Consider the following 17032-nt stretch of genomic DNA (forward strand, 5'->3'; position numbering starts at 1 on the left):
ACAGCCACACTAGAAGAAATACTTTAGCATTATTAGCATTAGGAAAAAAGAGAAGGAATTTTTTTTATTTGCTCCTGTTTGGTAGATGAGAGAAAGTGGACGGAAAAAGCGATTTCTCCTTTCTCTGTATTTTCCTTTTCCTTTCTCTCCCAACTCTCCCCGTATGTGAAGTATCGGGTCATTTCTCCTGGGCTCTCCGTGAACCGCCGGTTCAAAACGCATTTTCTCCGATGAGATTTCCGCCGCTAACATCAATTGAGGATTCCGATTTTCATCACAGCATTCGAGAACCGTAGATTTTGACTGAAGATATCAACATTCGAATACAAACCCTAGCACTCAGGTTTGTATTCTTCTTCCTTTTATTTTTTGTTCGTGCCCATATTTTGCTTTGTCGAACGCCTAAAGCTAATCTCTGGTTCGTCAATTTTAACCAGTTTGGTAATTTTGATCTGGAGAGTGATGTGCTGTTTGCATTTTCATATGATTTAGTGAATGCTTTCATAATATGTAATCTCTGATGAAAGTTTTGCTGTTGAGAGATTACAGTTAGTTTTTGGCTTGAGAATTTTAGTCGATTGGGTGGTTGTTTCCTAGATGAATTTTGGTTATTCTGATCCGGAGAGTGTGATTCGTTGTTTTGCTCTGAATTATATAATGATTTAAAGATTTATTTAAAATGAATTCACCAATTTGAAATTATCATGATGCAGGTTTGGTCGGTTGGTTGGATGTGAATTTTTTAGGCTCTGAATTAGCTATTTTCTGGATCTTGTTACACTTAAGCATTAGAGGAATCCGTTATTGTTCAACTCTATTCTCTCTCTTTTGCTCGGTGAGGAGAAATATGCAGAAGAGCGGGAATCTTGCTAAAAATAATTCTTTGAGACTTACAACTCAGCAGTCTCTTCGACGTCTAGGGTTGTGTTCCCAGATTACAACAGCAGGGCAGCATTCATCTCCGGTTGTTTTCCCTGAAAAACGAAGTAAAGGAAGAAGTTCGATACGTGGAGAACTTAGTCTGAGTAATAATGACCCTAAGAAAGAGAAAAATGAGGAGCACAGGATTGACATCGGGGATGAGCAGTCTGACCTGCTCGGATATGAAGTGTTTTCTGGAAAGCTGGTTTTAGACAAGGGGAAGGCAAATAAAAATTCTGAGTTAGAAGCCTCAAAGGAGGTTACTAGCCAGGATGCTGTTGAAGCCAAACTTACTAGCAAGGCTATGGTTTGGGGTTCTGGTATGCTGCGTCTGGAAGATGTTATTTCGGTAAGGTTCTTTAAGGGATTATGGGTTTTGTCAGAATTTGTATCACTTCCGTTTGAGTTTTACTAAGCAGTAGGTTCTGCACTTACCACAGGTATCATACTGTCCTGGACTCCGACATTTCACCATCCATTCATATCCCCTTAGAAGAGGTTTTTTAAAAACTCGAAGAAGCCAGAAGGATTTTCGCTTCTTAGCTTCTTCATCAGAGGAAGCACTTCAATGGGTAAATGCATTTGCCGATCAACAGTGTTATGTGAATATATTGCCTCATCCTCTGGCTTCATCAAAGAAGCAGGCTTCTGATTTGGTTACTAATGAATTTCCTCTCGAGTCATATGTACGATGTAAAAATCCTCCTAGAATGCTTGTCATTTTAAACCCAAGGTCTGGCCGTGGTCGTTCAAGTAAAGTATTCCATGGCAAGGTTGAACCTATATTCAAGGTATGTTCTAGAACTGTAATCTGTTATTATCTAGCTGACAATTTTATTTGCACCTCTAACTGCATGATTTTTTTTAAAGTTAAGCTAAATGCATGAAAATATTGTAGTGGTCGCAATCATCTAGTGTTGATACCGCTGGATGTAAATGAAATAAATCGTTTCTCTAATAGCATTCTCTCTTAGCCAACAGTCCTTGCTGTTAGAAAGGGGATGTGTTTGTTCATTGCGTTATGCAGACTATCTGATTTGTCCCCCTAATCCCTATTTTCCTTTATGTTCATTATTCATTGCTTTCTAGTGTTTATCCAATTAGTTGCTCCGTTGCTTGTCCACATGTCTCTTATATTTTCCCCGTCCCCAACTGTCACGACTTGCATACAACTATAAAAATTGTTTGGGGTTGGCAAAACTTGCAAAATGATTGAGAAAAACAAACACAAATTTTACTTAACCAAAAAAAATTGATAACTGCAAATGTTGTCATCACAATAACTATTTTTCTTGATAATTGTCGTCAGATATTTCTTTACAAATTATACATCTTCTCAATTATGAAGTCCAGAAAGGCTCAATTTACATAATCATATGCCTTATCCTAGTTCAGTTTGATATTTATCTTGGAATCAATTATTGCGTTTGCAATTGATGCTGTAGAATGTCAAAAGGGAAGCACTGCTACAAAAATCTTGTAGTTGCTTTTACTGGATTTATAGGTCTGAAGTCTCTACCGTTCAATCTCTCATATTGTTTTTTGGAATAAGCTCTATAAGGAGTTCTTAGTGTTTTATACCCCTATTACAACAACAGCAACCCAGTAAAATCCCTGAAGTAAGGGATCTGGGGAGGGTTGTGTGTACGCAGACCTTACCCTTACCCCATGGAGTAGAGAGGCTGTTTCCGATAGACTCTCGGCTCAAGAAAACGAAAAAGACGAAAGAGACAATATATCAATACCATCCGAGTCGAGGCTCCAGTTTAGGGCTGTATTTTGTCCCGGGCCCGGGCCTTAGTGGGCCTAACGGGCCGGGCCTCGCGGTCCCGGGCTTCGTGGTCCCGGGCTCTGGCGGTCCCGGGCCTGGCGGTCCCGGTCTTCGTGGGCCTAATGGGTGGAACCGGCCCGTGACGGGCCTAAGCCCACATGGTCCTGTGCTTAACGGGCCGGGCTCGTGGGCTTCGCGGGCCTAGCGGGTTTTTTTTTTTTTTTTTAAAGACAATTTCTTGTAGTATCATGGCTATATTAATATGTAGTATATATGTATATCTAATTATTAAAGTGCTTGACGAAAAAGAAAATAACAAAACAATAGTAAAACACTAAATTGTCATGCATAAATATCACTTCTTGATATTATATTGTATCTTATGTATATATATTCTCTTATATATTTTCTTTTAGTATATATATTGTATCTTATGTATATATTGTAGCTTATAAATATATTTTCTTGTAGTATATATATTGTATATTATGTATATATTGTAGCATAATATATTTTCTTGTAGTATATTATATTGTATCTTATGTATATATATTCTCTTATATATTTTCTTGTAGTATATATATTGTATATTATGTATATATTGTAGCATAATATATTTTCTTGTAGTATATATATTGTATCTTATGTATATATATTCTCTTATATATTTTCTTGTAGTATATATATTGTATATTATGTATATATTGTAGCTTATAAATATATTTTCTTGTAGTATATATATTGTATATTATGTATATATTGTAGCATAATATATTTGCTTGTAGTATATTATATTGTATCTTATGTATATATATTCTCTTATATATTTGCTTGTAGTATATTATATTGTATCTTATGTATATATATTCTCTTATATATTTTCTTGTAGTATATATATTGTATCTTATGTATATATTGTAGCTTATAAATATATTTTCTTGTAGTATATATATTGTATATTATGTATATATTGTAGCATAATATATTTTCTTGTAGTATATTATATTGTATCTTATGTATATATATTCTCTTATATATTTTCTTGTAGTATATATATTGTATATTATGTATATATTGTAGCATAATATATTTTCTTGTAGTATATTATATTGTATCTTATGTATATATATTCTCTTATATATTTTCTTGTAGTATATATATTGTATCTTATGTATATATTGTATCTTATAAATATATTTTCTTGTAGTATATATATTGTATATTATGTATATATTGTAGCATATAAATAATTCTAAGTATAGACAAAGAAATATTGCGAAAAGAAGCTCATGGGTAGAAGCAATAAATTTTATTACCAAAAAATGACATATCTTTCTTAGTCATCCTTCCCCCAATGGAATGAGCACAACAAGGTACTAATACCACCATTAGAAGGAAAAAACTAAGGAAGATGTGCCAAAATACAAGTTACATATTATTCTATGTATTATCTCTAACAAATCTCATAAATCCTTCAAGGTTCGGAGGAGGTTGCGTTGGTGGTGGTGGAAAAGAAGCTTGTTCATCACCACTTCCGGGCGAAGCCGAATCCTCCGTAAGTTCCGCTATCATTTCTTCATAAGCTTCATCTATCGCCGGTTGTGCTTCTGCAATTCCAAAGTTTCTTCTTTCCGAGCGGATCCAATCTCTAAACAATACTGATTTTTCCAAGCTATCCCTCATAGACGCTCTATGATCACCTATTTGCAGTCTTGCTTGACTGAAAGCGCTCTCTGATGCAACAGTTGAAGCTTGAATTGATAAAATATCCCGAGCCATCCTTGCAAGAACAGGAAAATGTTTTTCCCTTGCCTTCCACCATTCCAAAAGATCAAAAGAGCCGTCTGGATTCTCCTTTTCAAGTCCCTGAGACAAATAAACTTGAAGCTCATTTAGATGTGAAGTTTCATCATAATTTTCACCTTGAGACCCCTGAACTCCGTCCAAGATTTAAGAGCTTTTAAGCCCGCAACTCTTTTAGAGGATTGTGAGCTAGACGAAGTAGGGGTTGGAATAGTTGGCCTAGCATGCTCTAAGGCAAGTTGATAAGCATTATAAACTGTTTGAGCGTTAATCTTAATTGAAGCTTTTGCATCTGCAAGTGTCGCAATTTCCTCATTTGAAAGATCTAAAGCCTTATAAATATTTGAATACCAAAAATGAGGACCTCCCAATTTCATTGTAGGATTTAGCATTGCAGCAAGACCATAAATAGGAGGGATAGGAAAAAAATATTTTTTAAACTTTTGTTTCATTTCATTTATAGCAAGTTCATAAATATCCCCACCCTCACTAAATTCAACAAACAAATCAGATAGTGCTGCAATATAAACTAAACAGTTTGAAATAGTAGGATAATATTGCCCAGAAAATGCATTTGTTGCAATTTGAAAATGTTCTAAAAAATCTAAAAGAATTTTAACATTAGTCCAATCTTGAGTGGTAAGCATTTCATCATCATCTTCACCACCTACCCGAGAATTAAACGTTGCATTAATTGGGTTTCTATATTCATATGCTACTACTAAACTTTCGTACATACAATTCCATCTAGTCGGGCAAGGTTTAGGAACCTTTCTTTCTCTAAGGCCATATTCATCACATTTTTTAAAATACTCTCTAAGTCTACTTCTACGGTTTGAATAAAAAAGCCAATTAAGAGCCATTCTAACCTTTTCAATTTCTATGTTTAATATTCGCATACCATCACCGACAATTAAATGATAAATATGACAAATACATCTAACATGGAAAATATTAGTAAATGCAGGATTTAGTGTTGTTGTAAGCATGCCTATAGCACTGGTGTTACTAGAAGCATTATCCATTGAAATTGCCATTATTTTATCGCTAAAGCAAAAATATCTACAAATATCTGCAACAGTGTTAGCTATAAATTTACCTGTGTGACGCGAATTAATTATTCTATATGCAATTATGCGTTTTTGCATTATCCATTCTTCATCTATCCAATGACTTGTAACAGTTAGGTAATCACAATCATTACCACTTCTACCAATATCAGTAGTAATAGAAATCCGATTAGGTATATGAGTAAATAAATAACGCAAATATTGTTCATATTCATGTTTGAATTTATAAATATCACTCTTAACTGTTGCGCGAGGCCAACCTTTATAAGTAGGATTAAACACTCTTCTAATATAATGAACCCAATTAGGATTAGAAGCAAAAGTATAAGGTAAGCACATAACAGTAATCATCTTTGCTAATTCTTCACGATCTCTATTTGGATCGTAATATAAAATACCTCCAGTGACAGTGTTAATTCCTGGTTGAACTAGATTTGAACCTGTACTAGGGTTAATCGCAGAATCTACACTTGTCCCCTCTAGATGCGCTTTCATTTGAAAAAATCTAGCCTTATCTCTAGGGTGTGTTTTTATGTGCCTAGTCAAACTACCTGTGCCGCTACGGTCTCCTACATATTTATGCGACATTAATTTCCCACAAGTTTTACACTTAGCCTTATTTTTTTCTCTTACTTGAGTAAAAAAATTCCAAACTAATGATGTTTCTAAGCGTTTAGCAGGTTCTCTATTAAAAGTAGGAGTTTCTACAGGTGGGTCGACCGGTGCATCACTTGGGTTATTAAGAGGACTAGTAGGTGTATCATCTAAATCCGGTGCTTGAGTTTCATCATCATCCTCATTTTCCTCATTATTTTCTAAGATGGTTTCATTAGGATAAAGAGCATTCATAATTTCATCATCTAATCTATCACCTGGTGCAACATTATGATAAAATTCACTATCGGTAAATTGAAAACAAGGGTGATCACTATCAAGAATTACGGAAGGAGGAGGACGTCTAGGTTGGCGACTACTTTCAACTTGCTTATCTTTTCTAGGTCGGGGAGCCGGGGGAAGGGTAGTTGGTTGGCCACTACTTTCACCGGTTTTATCTTTTCCTTTACCAAACATTTTTTTCAAAGTAAATGCCATATTAATTATAATTATGCAAACTAAACCACACAAAAATATATTATAAAAACGTAAGAGTTGAAACGAGTTTACCGGATTGCCGAACAACTTCTTGAAAATTGAAAATCGTTGAACACTTGAAAACTTCAATTCAACAACTTCACAATTTTTCACGAAATTTCAACAATAAATTAAGTAATTGTAGTAGAGAGATTGAGAGAGATTGAGAGATATTGAGAGATATTGATGAATTGGTGAATAAAAATGAAAGAATGAGGGGGTATTTATAGTTGAGAAATGGGGAAAAGTGTAATTATATAAAGTTTGGGGTTAAAATAAAGTTTGGGGGCCAAATGGCCATTTTTTTAACTTAAAAAACGGTCATATTTTCAGCCCAAACGGCTAGATTTTAAATATGGCCGTTTGATTTTTTTTTTTTTTTTTTTTTTTTTAAAATAGCCGTTGGGCCCGCCAGGCCCGCCAGGACCGGCCCAGGCCCGCCTGCCGGTCCCGGGCCAAACGGTCCCGGGCTCGTGGGCTCAACCATGGAGACCAGCCCGTGACGGGCTCAGAGGCCCACCAAGACCGGCCCACCCAGGACCGGCCCACCAGGCCCACCAGGCCCGTTAGGACCGCGGGCCCGGTCCGGTCCGGTTCAGGCCCGGCCCACCGAGCAGCATTACCCCTATTGTATGCATCATTTTTCATTTTGCACTGTCTTTTTATTTTTTTAACAATTTGCCCCTTGACCTATTTATTTCTCTGCAAATCACAAAAGAGTTCATAATTTTATGAATTATATAAAAAAAAAATTGTAAGGACTAAAATAGGAATTATATAATTTTATAGAAAAAGAAGGGTTGAGAGATGGTAACGAGACATTTAATTTTTCCGTGAAGCTTTACACAAAAATCATCAAAAGCTTAGCTAATTAACATAAACTATGCCATTCCATTGGCTTGAATATTGTTCATTTCAGAAACATTCTATTCAGGAAGAACTTTTTAGTATCGTGGTGTTCAAGCTCCATTCTGAAGTTTGCTACTCTTCCGTCCAAATAAAAAGAAAAAATACGTCATTTGATTGCTAAAAAAAGATAAACAAGAAAAATATTGATCTTGAGCAAATGAAGTGGAAACTTTTAAAAGCATCATTTGATTGCTAAAAAAGTGACTGTGGGTAGTGTCATCTACTTGCAAGTATAACTAAGCTTACAAGTCATGTTTAATGCGATGGACGCATCAAGGGTTTAGCTCTCCACTCTATCCGAATCCTAAAATATCCAACAACTTCTGGAGTAACAATTAACATTGCTCTCTAAGCCGTCACGAGCTACAGCTTCCAAGAGTGATGTAGAAGTAATATACTATGAATGAGCATCTAGAATATATTAAACCTTGAAGGCTGCGAGAATCTCTATCTGCTCAGATGAACGATCTTCCGAAAGAAATTAGCTTCCGTTCTCCAAATAGATAAATAATCTATTAGAGATAATTTAAGTCATCAGTTATCTTTCATCTTTGGTAACTCTCGTGTCTTTGACAGAAATGCAGAATAACTTTAACATGTCTCTCTTGCCAGCTTAGGTATTAGAGCCGAGCAAAAAGAAACTCATTCCATGCATCATTCCCTTTTTTTTTGTGTGTGAATACGGTAGGTAAATGCTTGATTCTTTCCTCTTTCTCCTTGCACTCTTCCTTTTCAGAACCCCCCCCCCACCCCCCACCCCCACCCCTCTTTTTTCCCCCTTTAAATATATATAGTTCCTACCTTGCATCTCACAGAATGTACTATTTTATGGCTTTTAAGGTATGAATAAGTTAGGGGGTAAATTGTGGGAAACAAAAGGATAAATTGCAAACCAAAATGGTGCATACATCAGGTGTGCAAAATGCGAAGAATTCGCGCTATAAGAGAGGCATTCTAAATTGGTTTTATTATTCCTCTGACTAGTAGAGGAGTTCCTTCTGATACTTCCTGGTTTTAAGGCAGTACTTTTCATGTGTAATTCGTTGTGAGAGCCGATTGTGATATTAGGTGCAGATTAACAAAGTTATGTTTATGTCACGTATGCCTTCTATTGTGCATCCTTGAGATTCTCTTTTTTCAGAATTTCTCTTTGGGTGAATGTTTCCGATTCAATCAGATTATCTCAGACTGGATATCCTTGTTCGTTCTTGTTCTCAACTTTAACTCTGTTTCTATTGAATTTACAGCTTGCTGGGTTTAAGTTGGAAGTAGTCAAAACCACATCTGCAGGTCATGCCAAGAAACTTGCAAGCACGGTTGACTTCAGCACATGTCCTGATGGTATTTCTTTCAATGCTTTAGTTTTTCTGTTATTCAGTTTTAGTTGTCTAAGACCATGTTCATCATTGTTTTTTCTTATATTCTCTGTTTTGGAAAATGTTCAGGCATTATATGTGTAGGAGGCGATGGCATAGTGAATGAGGTTAGTTATGGTCTGTCTTTCTCCAACTTCACAAGTGACAAGTGTGTATGTCTGCAGTGCATATATAGCTCAATTACTCTCCTTTCTTGCATCAATAAGTCAGTTTTTATGCTCAATAAAGGTTTTTCGAGTAGCATTAAATCGAGAGAGCTATCGTGACATAATTTAGGTGTGCACAGAGTTACCTGATTTGCTATTTTTTTCTTTAATAGCATATTGTTTCTTCTTTAGGATAGAGACATCCTTTATGTTGTTGTGGATTGCTTATATTGAGTCAATTAAGACCTAAGATGGCTGGCTTCTTTGAGATTTAGTACGATTACTGACCTTGTGCAAAGTTCCTGTACCCTTTAAACAAACTATAAGATCTGTCAATTATGAGTCATTAAGTTGGATGCTTTTCTATTTGAGATAGTGCTTCGTTTAATAGTTGGATGCAGTTTCATCTAAGGGGTTGGCAATCTTGATAAAGGCTACACAAAAAGTTTAAAGAATAATAAAGCCTGATAAGTCGCCCTTGATTTTAGAAAATATAATCACTCTTTGAGGCCCCTTCATTATATTTTCACTCCTTTGTGTTTTCTTCAAGCAAGTAATAGTATACAAAAAGGGGGAAGATCCTCTATACATGAAGTATAGAGTGAATAATGCCTATAAAGGGGTTTATCTCAATGGGATCTGGTCAATCATCTTTAACATGCTGGAGCATCATTTGGCACAAAAAGTACAAAGTTTGATGAGTCTCCTAGATTCTTTTCTGTTTTTATATCTTCCACCAGCTTTCTGCCCTTTGCAATCTCATTTTCAGAATGCTCTTTTCTTTTGGTTACACTCAGCCTCGTTTTTTTTTTAGCTTCTTAGTCACCCTATATGTGGTCCGTCCCTTCCCCGAACCCGGCGCATAGCGGGAGCTTAGTGCACCGGGCTGCCCTTTTTTTTTTAGTCACCCTATATGTAGTTATTGATTTTGTGTTCAGAATAGAATTTTCACATTTGTTGAATTATGGCCTTAAGCTAAACTGCATGCTGATAAATTTTACTATAGTTTCTTGACATCTTTGAACTGCTAAGTTGGTCATTCTGAACCAAAAAGTGAACTTTACCAATATTTGCTGGTTGACATTTAAAAGGTGTGCTCAGAATTAGTTAATCTAGCTTACTCGTCCAGAAAATTAAGTTAAACTTTCTTACATAACTTTCCTGATTCAGGTTTTAAACGGGCTACTCAGTAGGGATAACCAGAAAGAAGCAATTTCAATTCCAATTGGAATCATTCCTGCTGGTTCTGATAATTCTCTGGTCTGGACTGTGCTTGGAGTTAGAGATCCCGTGTCCGCTGCCATAGCAATTGTCAAGGTATGTTTCATCTCTCTTGATGCGTCTTCATGCTGATTATATTTATAGGTTACAAAAGACGTGTGCTAGCTCCAGTATAAACAAAAGAATATGCTAGGATTAGGGAGCTAACAAAATCAAATAATTGATCAGTGCTATTTACAGAAGTTAAGTTACTCCTACTGAACAAATAAAGCTAACATCTAGCCTTCAGGGAATGATTTGGAGTTGATTCCATCAAACATCCGAAATATTATTTGAAATATCTCACTACTGCTGCTAGGTTATCTACTCCTTTCATGTAGTGTCGATTTCTTGTTTCAGGGAGGGCTTACAGCTACAGATGTTTTTGCTGTCGAGTGGGTTCAAAGTGGTAGAATTCACTTTGGGACGACTGTCACCTACTTTGGCTTTGTAAGCGATGGTACTAAATCTTTTAATTCCTAGCAGTTATTAATGTTTATGCTTTACAATAATTTGGTAAGATAATCATGTGCTATGATAACTTTGTGATTATTACCTATACAAATGCAGATACTTGAGTAGGGTAAGATAAGGAGTCGGACACGAAAGAGGAAATTTGGAAAACTAGGGTATGCATTACCCTAGAACATGATTATTGATATTTGATCTTTCATATAGCCTAAAATGTCTAATCAAGAACTATTAGTAAATATTTATCAACCAATCATAACATGCCTATATCACTGAAAATGTCCCAGATGACAGAGTTTGCTAGGATTACTTAACAAAGAAGAGTCTATCAAACTTAACCTTCAGTTACGTGAAAGCATCTCAAATTATGTGTTTGCTTAAGACTTAAGGCAACTCCTTTTTTTCCTTTTTCTTTTTCGAGTTTTGTCTACTGTGCTTTCTATCTCCTTATGTGTTCCGACTTCTGTGTTTTAATTGAATAATTTGTTGTTATTACATTTAAAATGCATACTATCTGCCTTTTCTAATATATTTTGGCTCCAAAATTATGAATTGGGTAAAATGGTAATTATCTTGCCTCCTTTTTGTCTTCCAACTGCGGTATCCTGTTCCTTCTTAAATAGATGGTGCCTAAATACAAGGAAAAATTTGGGATGCAACTAACTGAATTGATATTGTAACTTGTAAGAGCATTTGTGCCTGACGATTACCCGAAAAAACATGCATAGATTTGGTGTATGTGCTTCATAACTTGTCACTTGAAAAGCTGACATGTATCATCTGAGTTATGGTTTTATGGAGAAGCTTTTGCTGCAGATTCTTATAGGTATTGCCCTCGTTTCCTCTCAGATACAATGGGAACTATCTTGTTGGTCTCTGCATTAGTAAATATTGTGAGCTACCTTTGGGAGGGTATCCTCTATGAAATATTAGCTTTGTCATAACAGAAGATAAATAAAAAAGTTATTAAGACTAAGTAATTTTGAGAATGTAAAAGGTTGATTTGTTGATTGAAAAGGTTGGCATGTTGGCTCTCTGGCTTCGGTCTAGTGGTGAGAGCACAACCGTGATGTGTGGGTGAGGCAGAGGCTCATGTCACGGGTTCGAACCGTGCTGCAAACAAAAGCTCGGTATTTAAGTAGATAAGGGTAGAGGGGCCGAGACTGTACTTGCTTTTCATTTATTGTTGTTTTACATCCGGATTACATGAACTGTATAAATTGATTTGACTTAAACTGCTGGATTTAGACAAGAGTGGGTTGCTCTAGTGGTGAGCACCCTCCACTTCCAACCAAGAGGTTGTGAGTTCGAGTCACCCCAAGAGCAAGGTGGGGAGTTCTTGGAGGGAGGGAGTCGAGGGTCTATCGGAAACAGTCTCTCTACACTAGGGTAGGGGTAAGGTCTGCGTACACACTACCCTCCCCAGACCCCCACTAGTGGGATTATACTGGGTTGTTGTTGTTGTTGTTGTTGTAGCAGTAGCAGTTGTGTTTTGCATGGATATTTAGTATTTATATAATATGGTATCTCTGTCTGAATTGCATATATTTTCAGATAGTAAGTGTACTTCAATTATCTATTGTAGTGCTGGAACTATCTGAGAAATACCAGAAGCGGTTTGGTCCATTGCGCTACTTTGTCGCTGGTTTCCTCAAATTCATGTGCTTACCGAAGTACAGTTTTGAAGTGGAATATCTTCCAGCGCAGAAAGAAGCAACTGGAGAAGGAAAAGGTTTGGTTGAGAGGGAAGTCATTGATATGTCTGAATTGTACACAGACATCATGAGGAGATCAAGCAAGGAAGGGCTTCCCAGAGCCTCTAGCTTATCAAGTATTGATTCTATAATGACCCCAAGTAGAATGTCCGCAGCAGACTTGGATACTACATGCAGTAGCACTGAGCCATCAGAATATGTGCGGGCCATTGATGCAAAATCCAAACGTTTATCTGCCGGACGGAGTGGCAATACAACTTATGAACCGGAAGTTATCCATCCTCAGCTTCCACTTTCAGCAACCCCGAATTGGCCCAGGACTAGGTCCAAATCAAGAACAGATAAAGGATGGAGTGGGTTGACTGCTACAAATGACCCCACTAGATCTTCTTGGGCAAATACAACTACAAATGATAAAGAGGATATCTCATCAACGATGTCAGACCCTGGCCCAATTTGGGAGACGGAACCAAGATGGGACACAGAACCTCATTGGAATATGGAAAATCCTATTGAATTGCCTGGACCAGCAGATGAAACTGAAGATGCTGTGCGGAAGGATATTGTTCAGAAGTCTGCAGAAGAATGGGTGACTACCAAAGGTCAATTTCTTGGTGTCCTGGTATGCAACCATTCATGCAAAACTGTTCAAAGCTTAAGTTCACAGGTTGTGGCCCCAAAAGCAGAGCCTGATGATAACACGTTAGATCTGTTGTTGGTCCATGGAAGTGGAAGACTGAAGCTTATCAGGTTCTTCTTGCGTCTGCAAATGGGCCGACATCTTTCCCTCCCATACGTTGAATATGTCAAGGTAAAGCAGCAAATGGATTTTGGATGCAAAATCCTTGTTTTTTCCTACTAAGGCAGAGTTTTTGAGTGCATTAATACAGGTTTCCCTGTCTACATGGAGGCCATTACTGTATGGATATTTTCAAAACATCAATCTACTTAGTAAAGATAAACTGCCTCAAGAAACTTACAGTTTCAGTTTAGAGCTCACCCATCTATTTCAGAAAATCTGGTTTAGAGACTTTTAATGAGGTTTTGTTGGTTGGTACTCACTGAACTCAAAATAAGCTTCATTCCTATGCAATGCAGGTTAAAGCAGTAAAGATTAAGCCCGGAAAGCACTCACACAGTAGCTGTGGTATCGATGGTGAACTTTTCCCAGTAAATGAGCAAGTGATTTCGTCCTTGCTTCCAGAACAGTGCAGGCTTATTGGTCGTGCCCCAGGTAATTGCAAGTGATTGATGCATGTATATCTTCAATAGGTCTCTCTACCTTCCGGCTACAGCATTAAGCTCTTTATTTGTCATTGAGGTCCTTGTAAATTTTGTCAATGTTGCTTACATTTTTTCAAATTGTATGTCAGCTTATATATTAATGTGTACCCTTGTCGTAACTTGTATTAATGCCTTTGAGAGTTGGCTTTGTATGGATATTGGCCTTATTCCTTGTACTGGTTTGACAAAGCGTGTAAATTATTGGTTTGCGTTTGTTGAGGAAGGAAATTTCACTCTTTTGGTTATCTAACACTTACCCTCTCTATCCCCCTCTTTGCTCCATTACCCCCCCCCCCCCCCTCCCCTCCCTCTAGCACTAGCACTAGCTGGAAAGGAAAGGGGGGGAAAAAGGCCCGAGAGAGGGGTGTGCTTCTTTGTTCTCTTGGCGTTGTTTAATTATTTGTTGAATTTTCTTTTTTCTATTGGTCACTTAATGAAATTTTGGTTGAAGTGGCAAGTTTACGACAGTATTAGTAAGGTTTGGGCATAAAAACATTATAAGGCTGAAAGTCGTCACTTACGTAAAAAGCCCCCCTGGGGGTCCCCCCACAATCTCGTCGCTGTTTCTGATAGAGTATGTATGTATGCACATATCTTTCACGGTAAATCTTGGTGGCACAATTAGTTGGTTACCTGAACTTTCTATCTTCTTGGTGGGCTTAATTTTTCACCTTTTAATTTTCTCACATTTTTTTCTCCTTCATTATGAATAGTAAAAACTAAATAAAGTATCTTTCACGATTTGCTAATACATATATTTTTATTCATATTATTTTTTGCATAAATAATACTATGTAAATTCCTGTATAATTTAATGTATGCATTATTTGATATTGACGAGCAAATGCTACATTAAGTAATGCAGCGATTATTTTTCTTATGCAACTAGCCAGACTTCGTATTATTTTATATGAATTTTTATGCAGGGATTTCTAACACCATGCAATGCCAAATGATTTTAGATGGTAAAAGAAATGGTTTAAACCCAAATATATACTGACTAAACTGTTTATTCTTTTGTATTTAGTTGAATTACATTTTAAGATTGAAATCTTTTTATAAATACTAGTCTTACGATACACGCATTGCGCGTGTACACTATCTCAATGGATAAAAGAATTCTAAAAAGTCGTATAGATATTATATTGAAATATTGTGTCTAAGCTATAAAATAAAATTTTATTTTCCTAAAAATGATAAATGTTGATCCTATATACTTAACTCAATAAAAGAAGAAACTGCTCCATAAAAATTCTCAATAATTCGTCAATGTGTTCAGTCAAAAAGTTGTTCAAATTTTATAATTTCATTACTTAAAATTCAAAATTTATCATTCTTCCTTCGCAATTTCAGCAGATAACATTTTTAAAATCTTAATTTAAGAAGTTCACTAAAAATAAAATTAAGTTGATGAATACATTGACCAACAAGGAAACTAAACCTTAGTGTCCATAGAGAGCAAATTAAAAAGCGAGATATTAACTAACGACTTCCTATAAAGATATTTTATGAATATATTGCATTTAAGTTTTCTTCTTGTTCTTTTATTCTTTTTTCCTTTTGAACCTAAGACAATTTTGAATTTCCTTAATAGGGATATTAACTATTCTTTTCCTTTTTTAAACCAACGACAATCGCTCTTTGTTAGGGATATAGTTATTGAAGGAGTTTCCACTTATTCTCTTCTTCTTTTTCATTTTTTGTCATATTGCAGCTTTGTTTTTTTGAAAAAATTACACTGTATTTGTATTTTCTATTGTGTCCAACCAAAAATGTACTTATGAATTTCGTTATGATATATATATATATATATATATATATATATATATATATATATATATATATAAATTTTTCTAGGATTTGCATAATTATAAAACAAAAAAAGTTCTTTAAAAAAGATTGAGTAGGAATATAATTGAGTAGGAATACTTTCGGATTATGTAAGTCCTTTTAGATTTCGTATGACTTTTTTAGATCTTAATTTTTGCTCTAGAATATTGTATGTCAAGATATTATTTTATTAAGGAATATAATTGTATTCCTAATATTGAAAAATATAAATATATGATAGATAAAGCTTCTTTTGAAAAAATATCTTAATTGACTTCAAAGTCGTAATATGAGGATTCGCAAATATAGTTTGTAATAACATACTTTAAATAAGGAAAGAATATTTATAAATTAAAATTTTAATTGATTTTAAAGTTCTAAATTGTAGGACTTTTTTTTACATAGTTCAAATAAGGAAGTATTTAGTAATTACGATTTTAGTTATTTTTAATGTCCTAAATATTAGGAAAAATCATTAAATGACTATTTTATCCGGTGTAAACTCTATGTTTAAAGGGTAAAAAAGGCAAACAATATTTAGCTAAGGATTTTCGTGTTTTTAATATAGTATAAAAGATAAAGTTAAAAGTTCCTACCAAGATGAGAAATTCTTAGACATTACTTAGAAACAAAGATAAGAAAACAAAAAACTCCTCTGTAGAACCTCCATTAAGGTTAATCAAACCTTGATATTTCAATTATAAGATTAAGATGAGATACTCACTCCAAGAGATTTAATTATGTACGTACTAGTGCGAGTTAGGATTTCCAAATTGCTTGAGAGAAAAATAGGTGATAAATATACATTGATAATGTGAATAATTTTATATCGTTAACTTAATTCAATCAGTTATACAAATAATTAATTTAATTCAATCATTTATAACAAATAATTATGTATACAGTCGAAATTGATTTTGGCCTTCGTACGATCGATCGAGGTCAAAACATAATGGATCGAAGAAAGATTTCATAATATCGAGATGGGTTCCGAAGATGGTATGAATGGGCTTCAGATTTCATGTATAGGTCAAACACCGACTTCGAAATTATTATCGAGCTCGGGCCCGAATCGAACTATGATGAGATGATTTCGAGCTTAAGGGGCAGAGGCCAACCGATATCGAGCCCAAATCATCACCTGATTCTGAGTCCACATCGAGCACTAGAAGCAATACCGACCAGCACCGAGGCCGATCGAGTTCGAGCTCACAGACAAGAGCCGTTGCAAACACACTAAGGGAGAAAATTAGGGATAAGCTGATTTATCATGGGTTCTCCACTATGTATTTTTAATTATATCTAAAGTAGGATCCTCTACTTTAAAGAGGATGACTACATTTCT

At 35.5% G+C, this 17032-nt stretch overlaps 1 protein-coding gene across 1 annotated transcript; it reads left to right on the forward strand.

Moving 5' to 3' along the window:
- On the forward strand, positions 1 to 14107 carry LOC107822472 (sphingoid long-chain bases kinase 1). The gene is made up of 9 exons (XM_016649019.2): positions 1 to 343; positions 714 to 1270; positions 1362 to 1712; positions 8853 to 8946; positions 9051 to 9088; positions 10298 to 10444; positions 10748 to 10847; positions 12444 to 13384; positions 13672 to 14107. The coding sequence occupies exons 2-9, from the start codon at positions 848 to 850 to the stop codon at positions 13819 to 13821; spliced, it is 2244 nt and encodes a 747-aa protein (XP_016504505.1). The 5' UTR covers positions 1 to 343; positions 714 to 847; the 3' UTR covers positions 13822 to 14107.
- The last annotated feature ends 2925 nt before the right edge of the window (positions 14108 to 17032 follow it).

Source organism: Nicotiana tabacum, chromosome 19 (assembly GCF_000715075.1).
Source record: "Nicotiana tabacum cultivar K326 chromosome 19, ASM71507v2, whole genome shotgun sequence".
NCBI lineage: Eukaryota > Viridiplantae > Streptophyta > Magnoliopsida > Solanales > Solanaceae > Nicotiana > Nicotiana tabacum.

What these genes read in the sequence shown, in the direction of transcription:
- LOC107822472 (XM_016649019.2), top strand. Translation starts at nt 848, where the DNA reads ATGCAGAAGAGCGGGAATCTTGCTAAAAATAATTCTTTGAGACTTACA. An exon ending in GCGATGGCATAGTGAATGAG is followed by an intron (nt 9,089 to 10,297) that starts GTTAGTTATGGT and finishes TTCCTGATTCAG; the next exon opens with GTTTTAAACGGGCTACTCAG. An exon ending in CATACGTTGAATATGTCAAG is followed by an intron (nt 13,385 to 13,671) that starts GTAAAGCAGCAA and finishes TATGCAATGCAG; the next exon opens with GTTAAAGCAGTAAAGATTAA.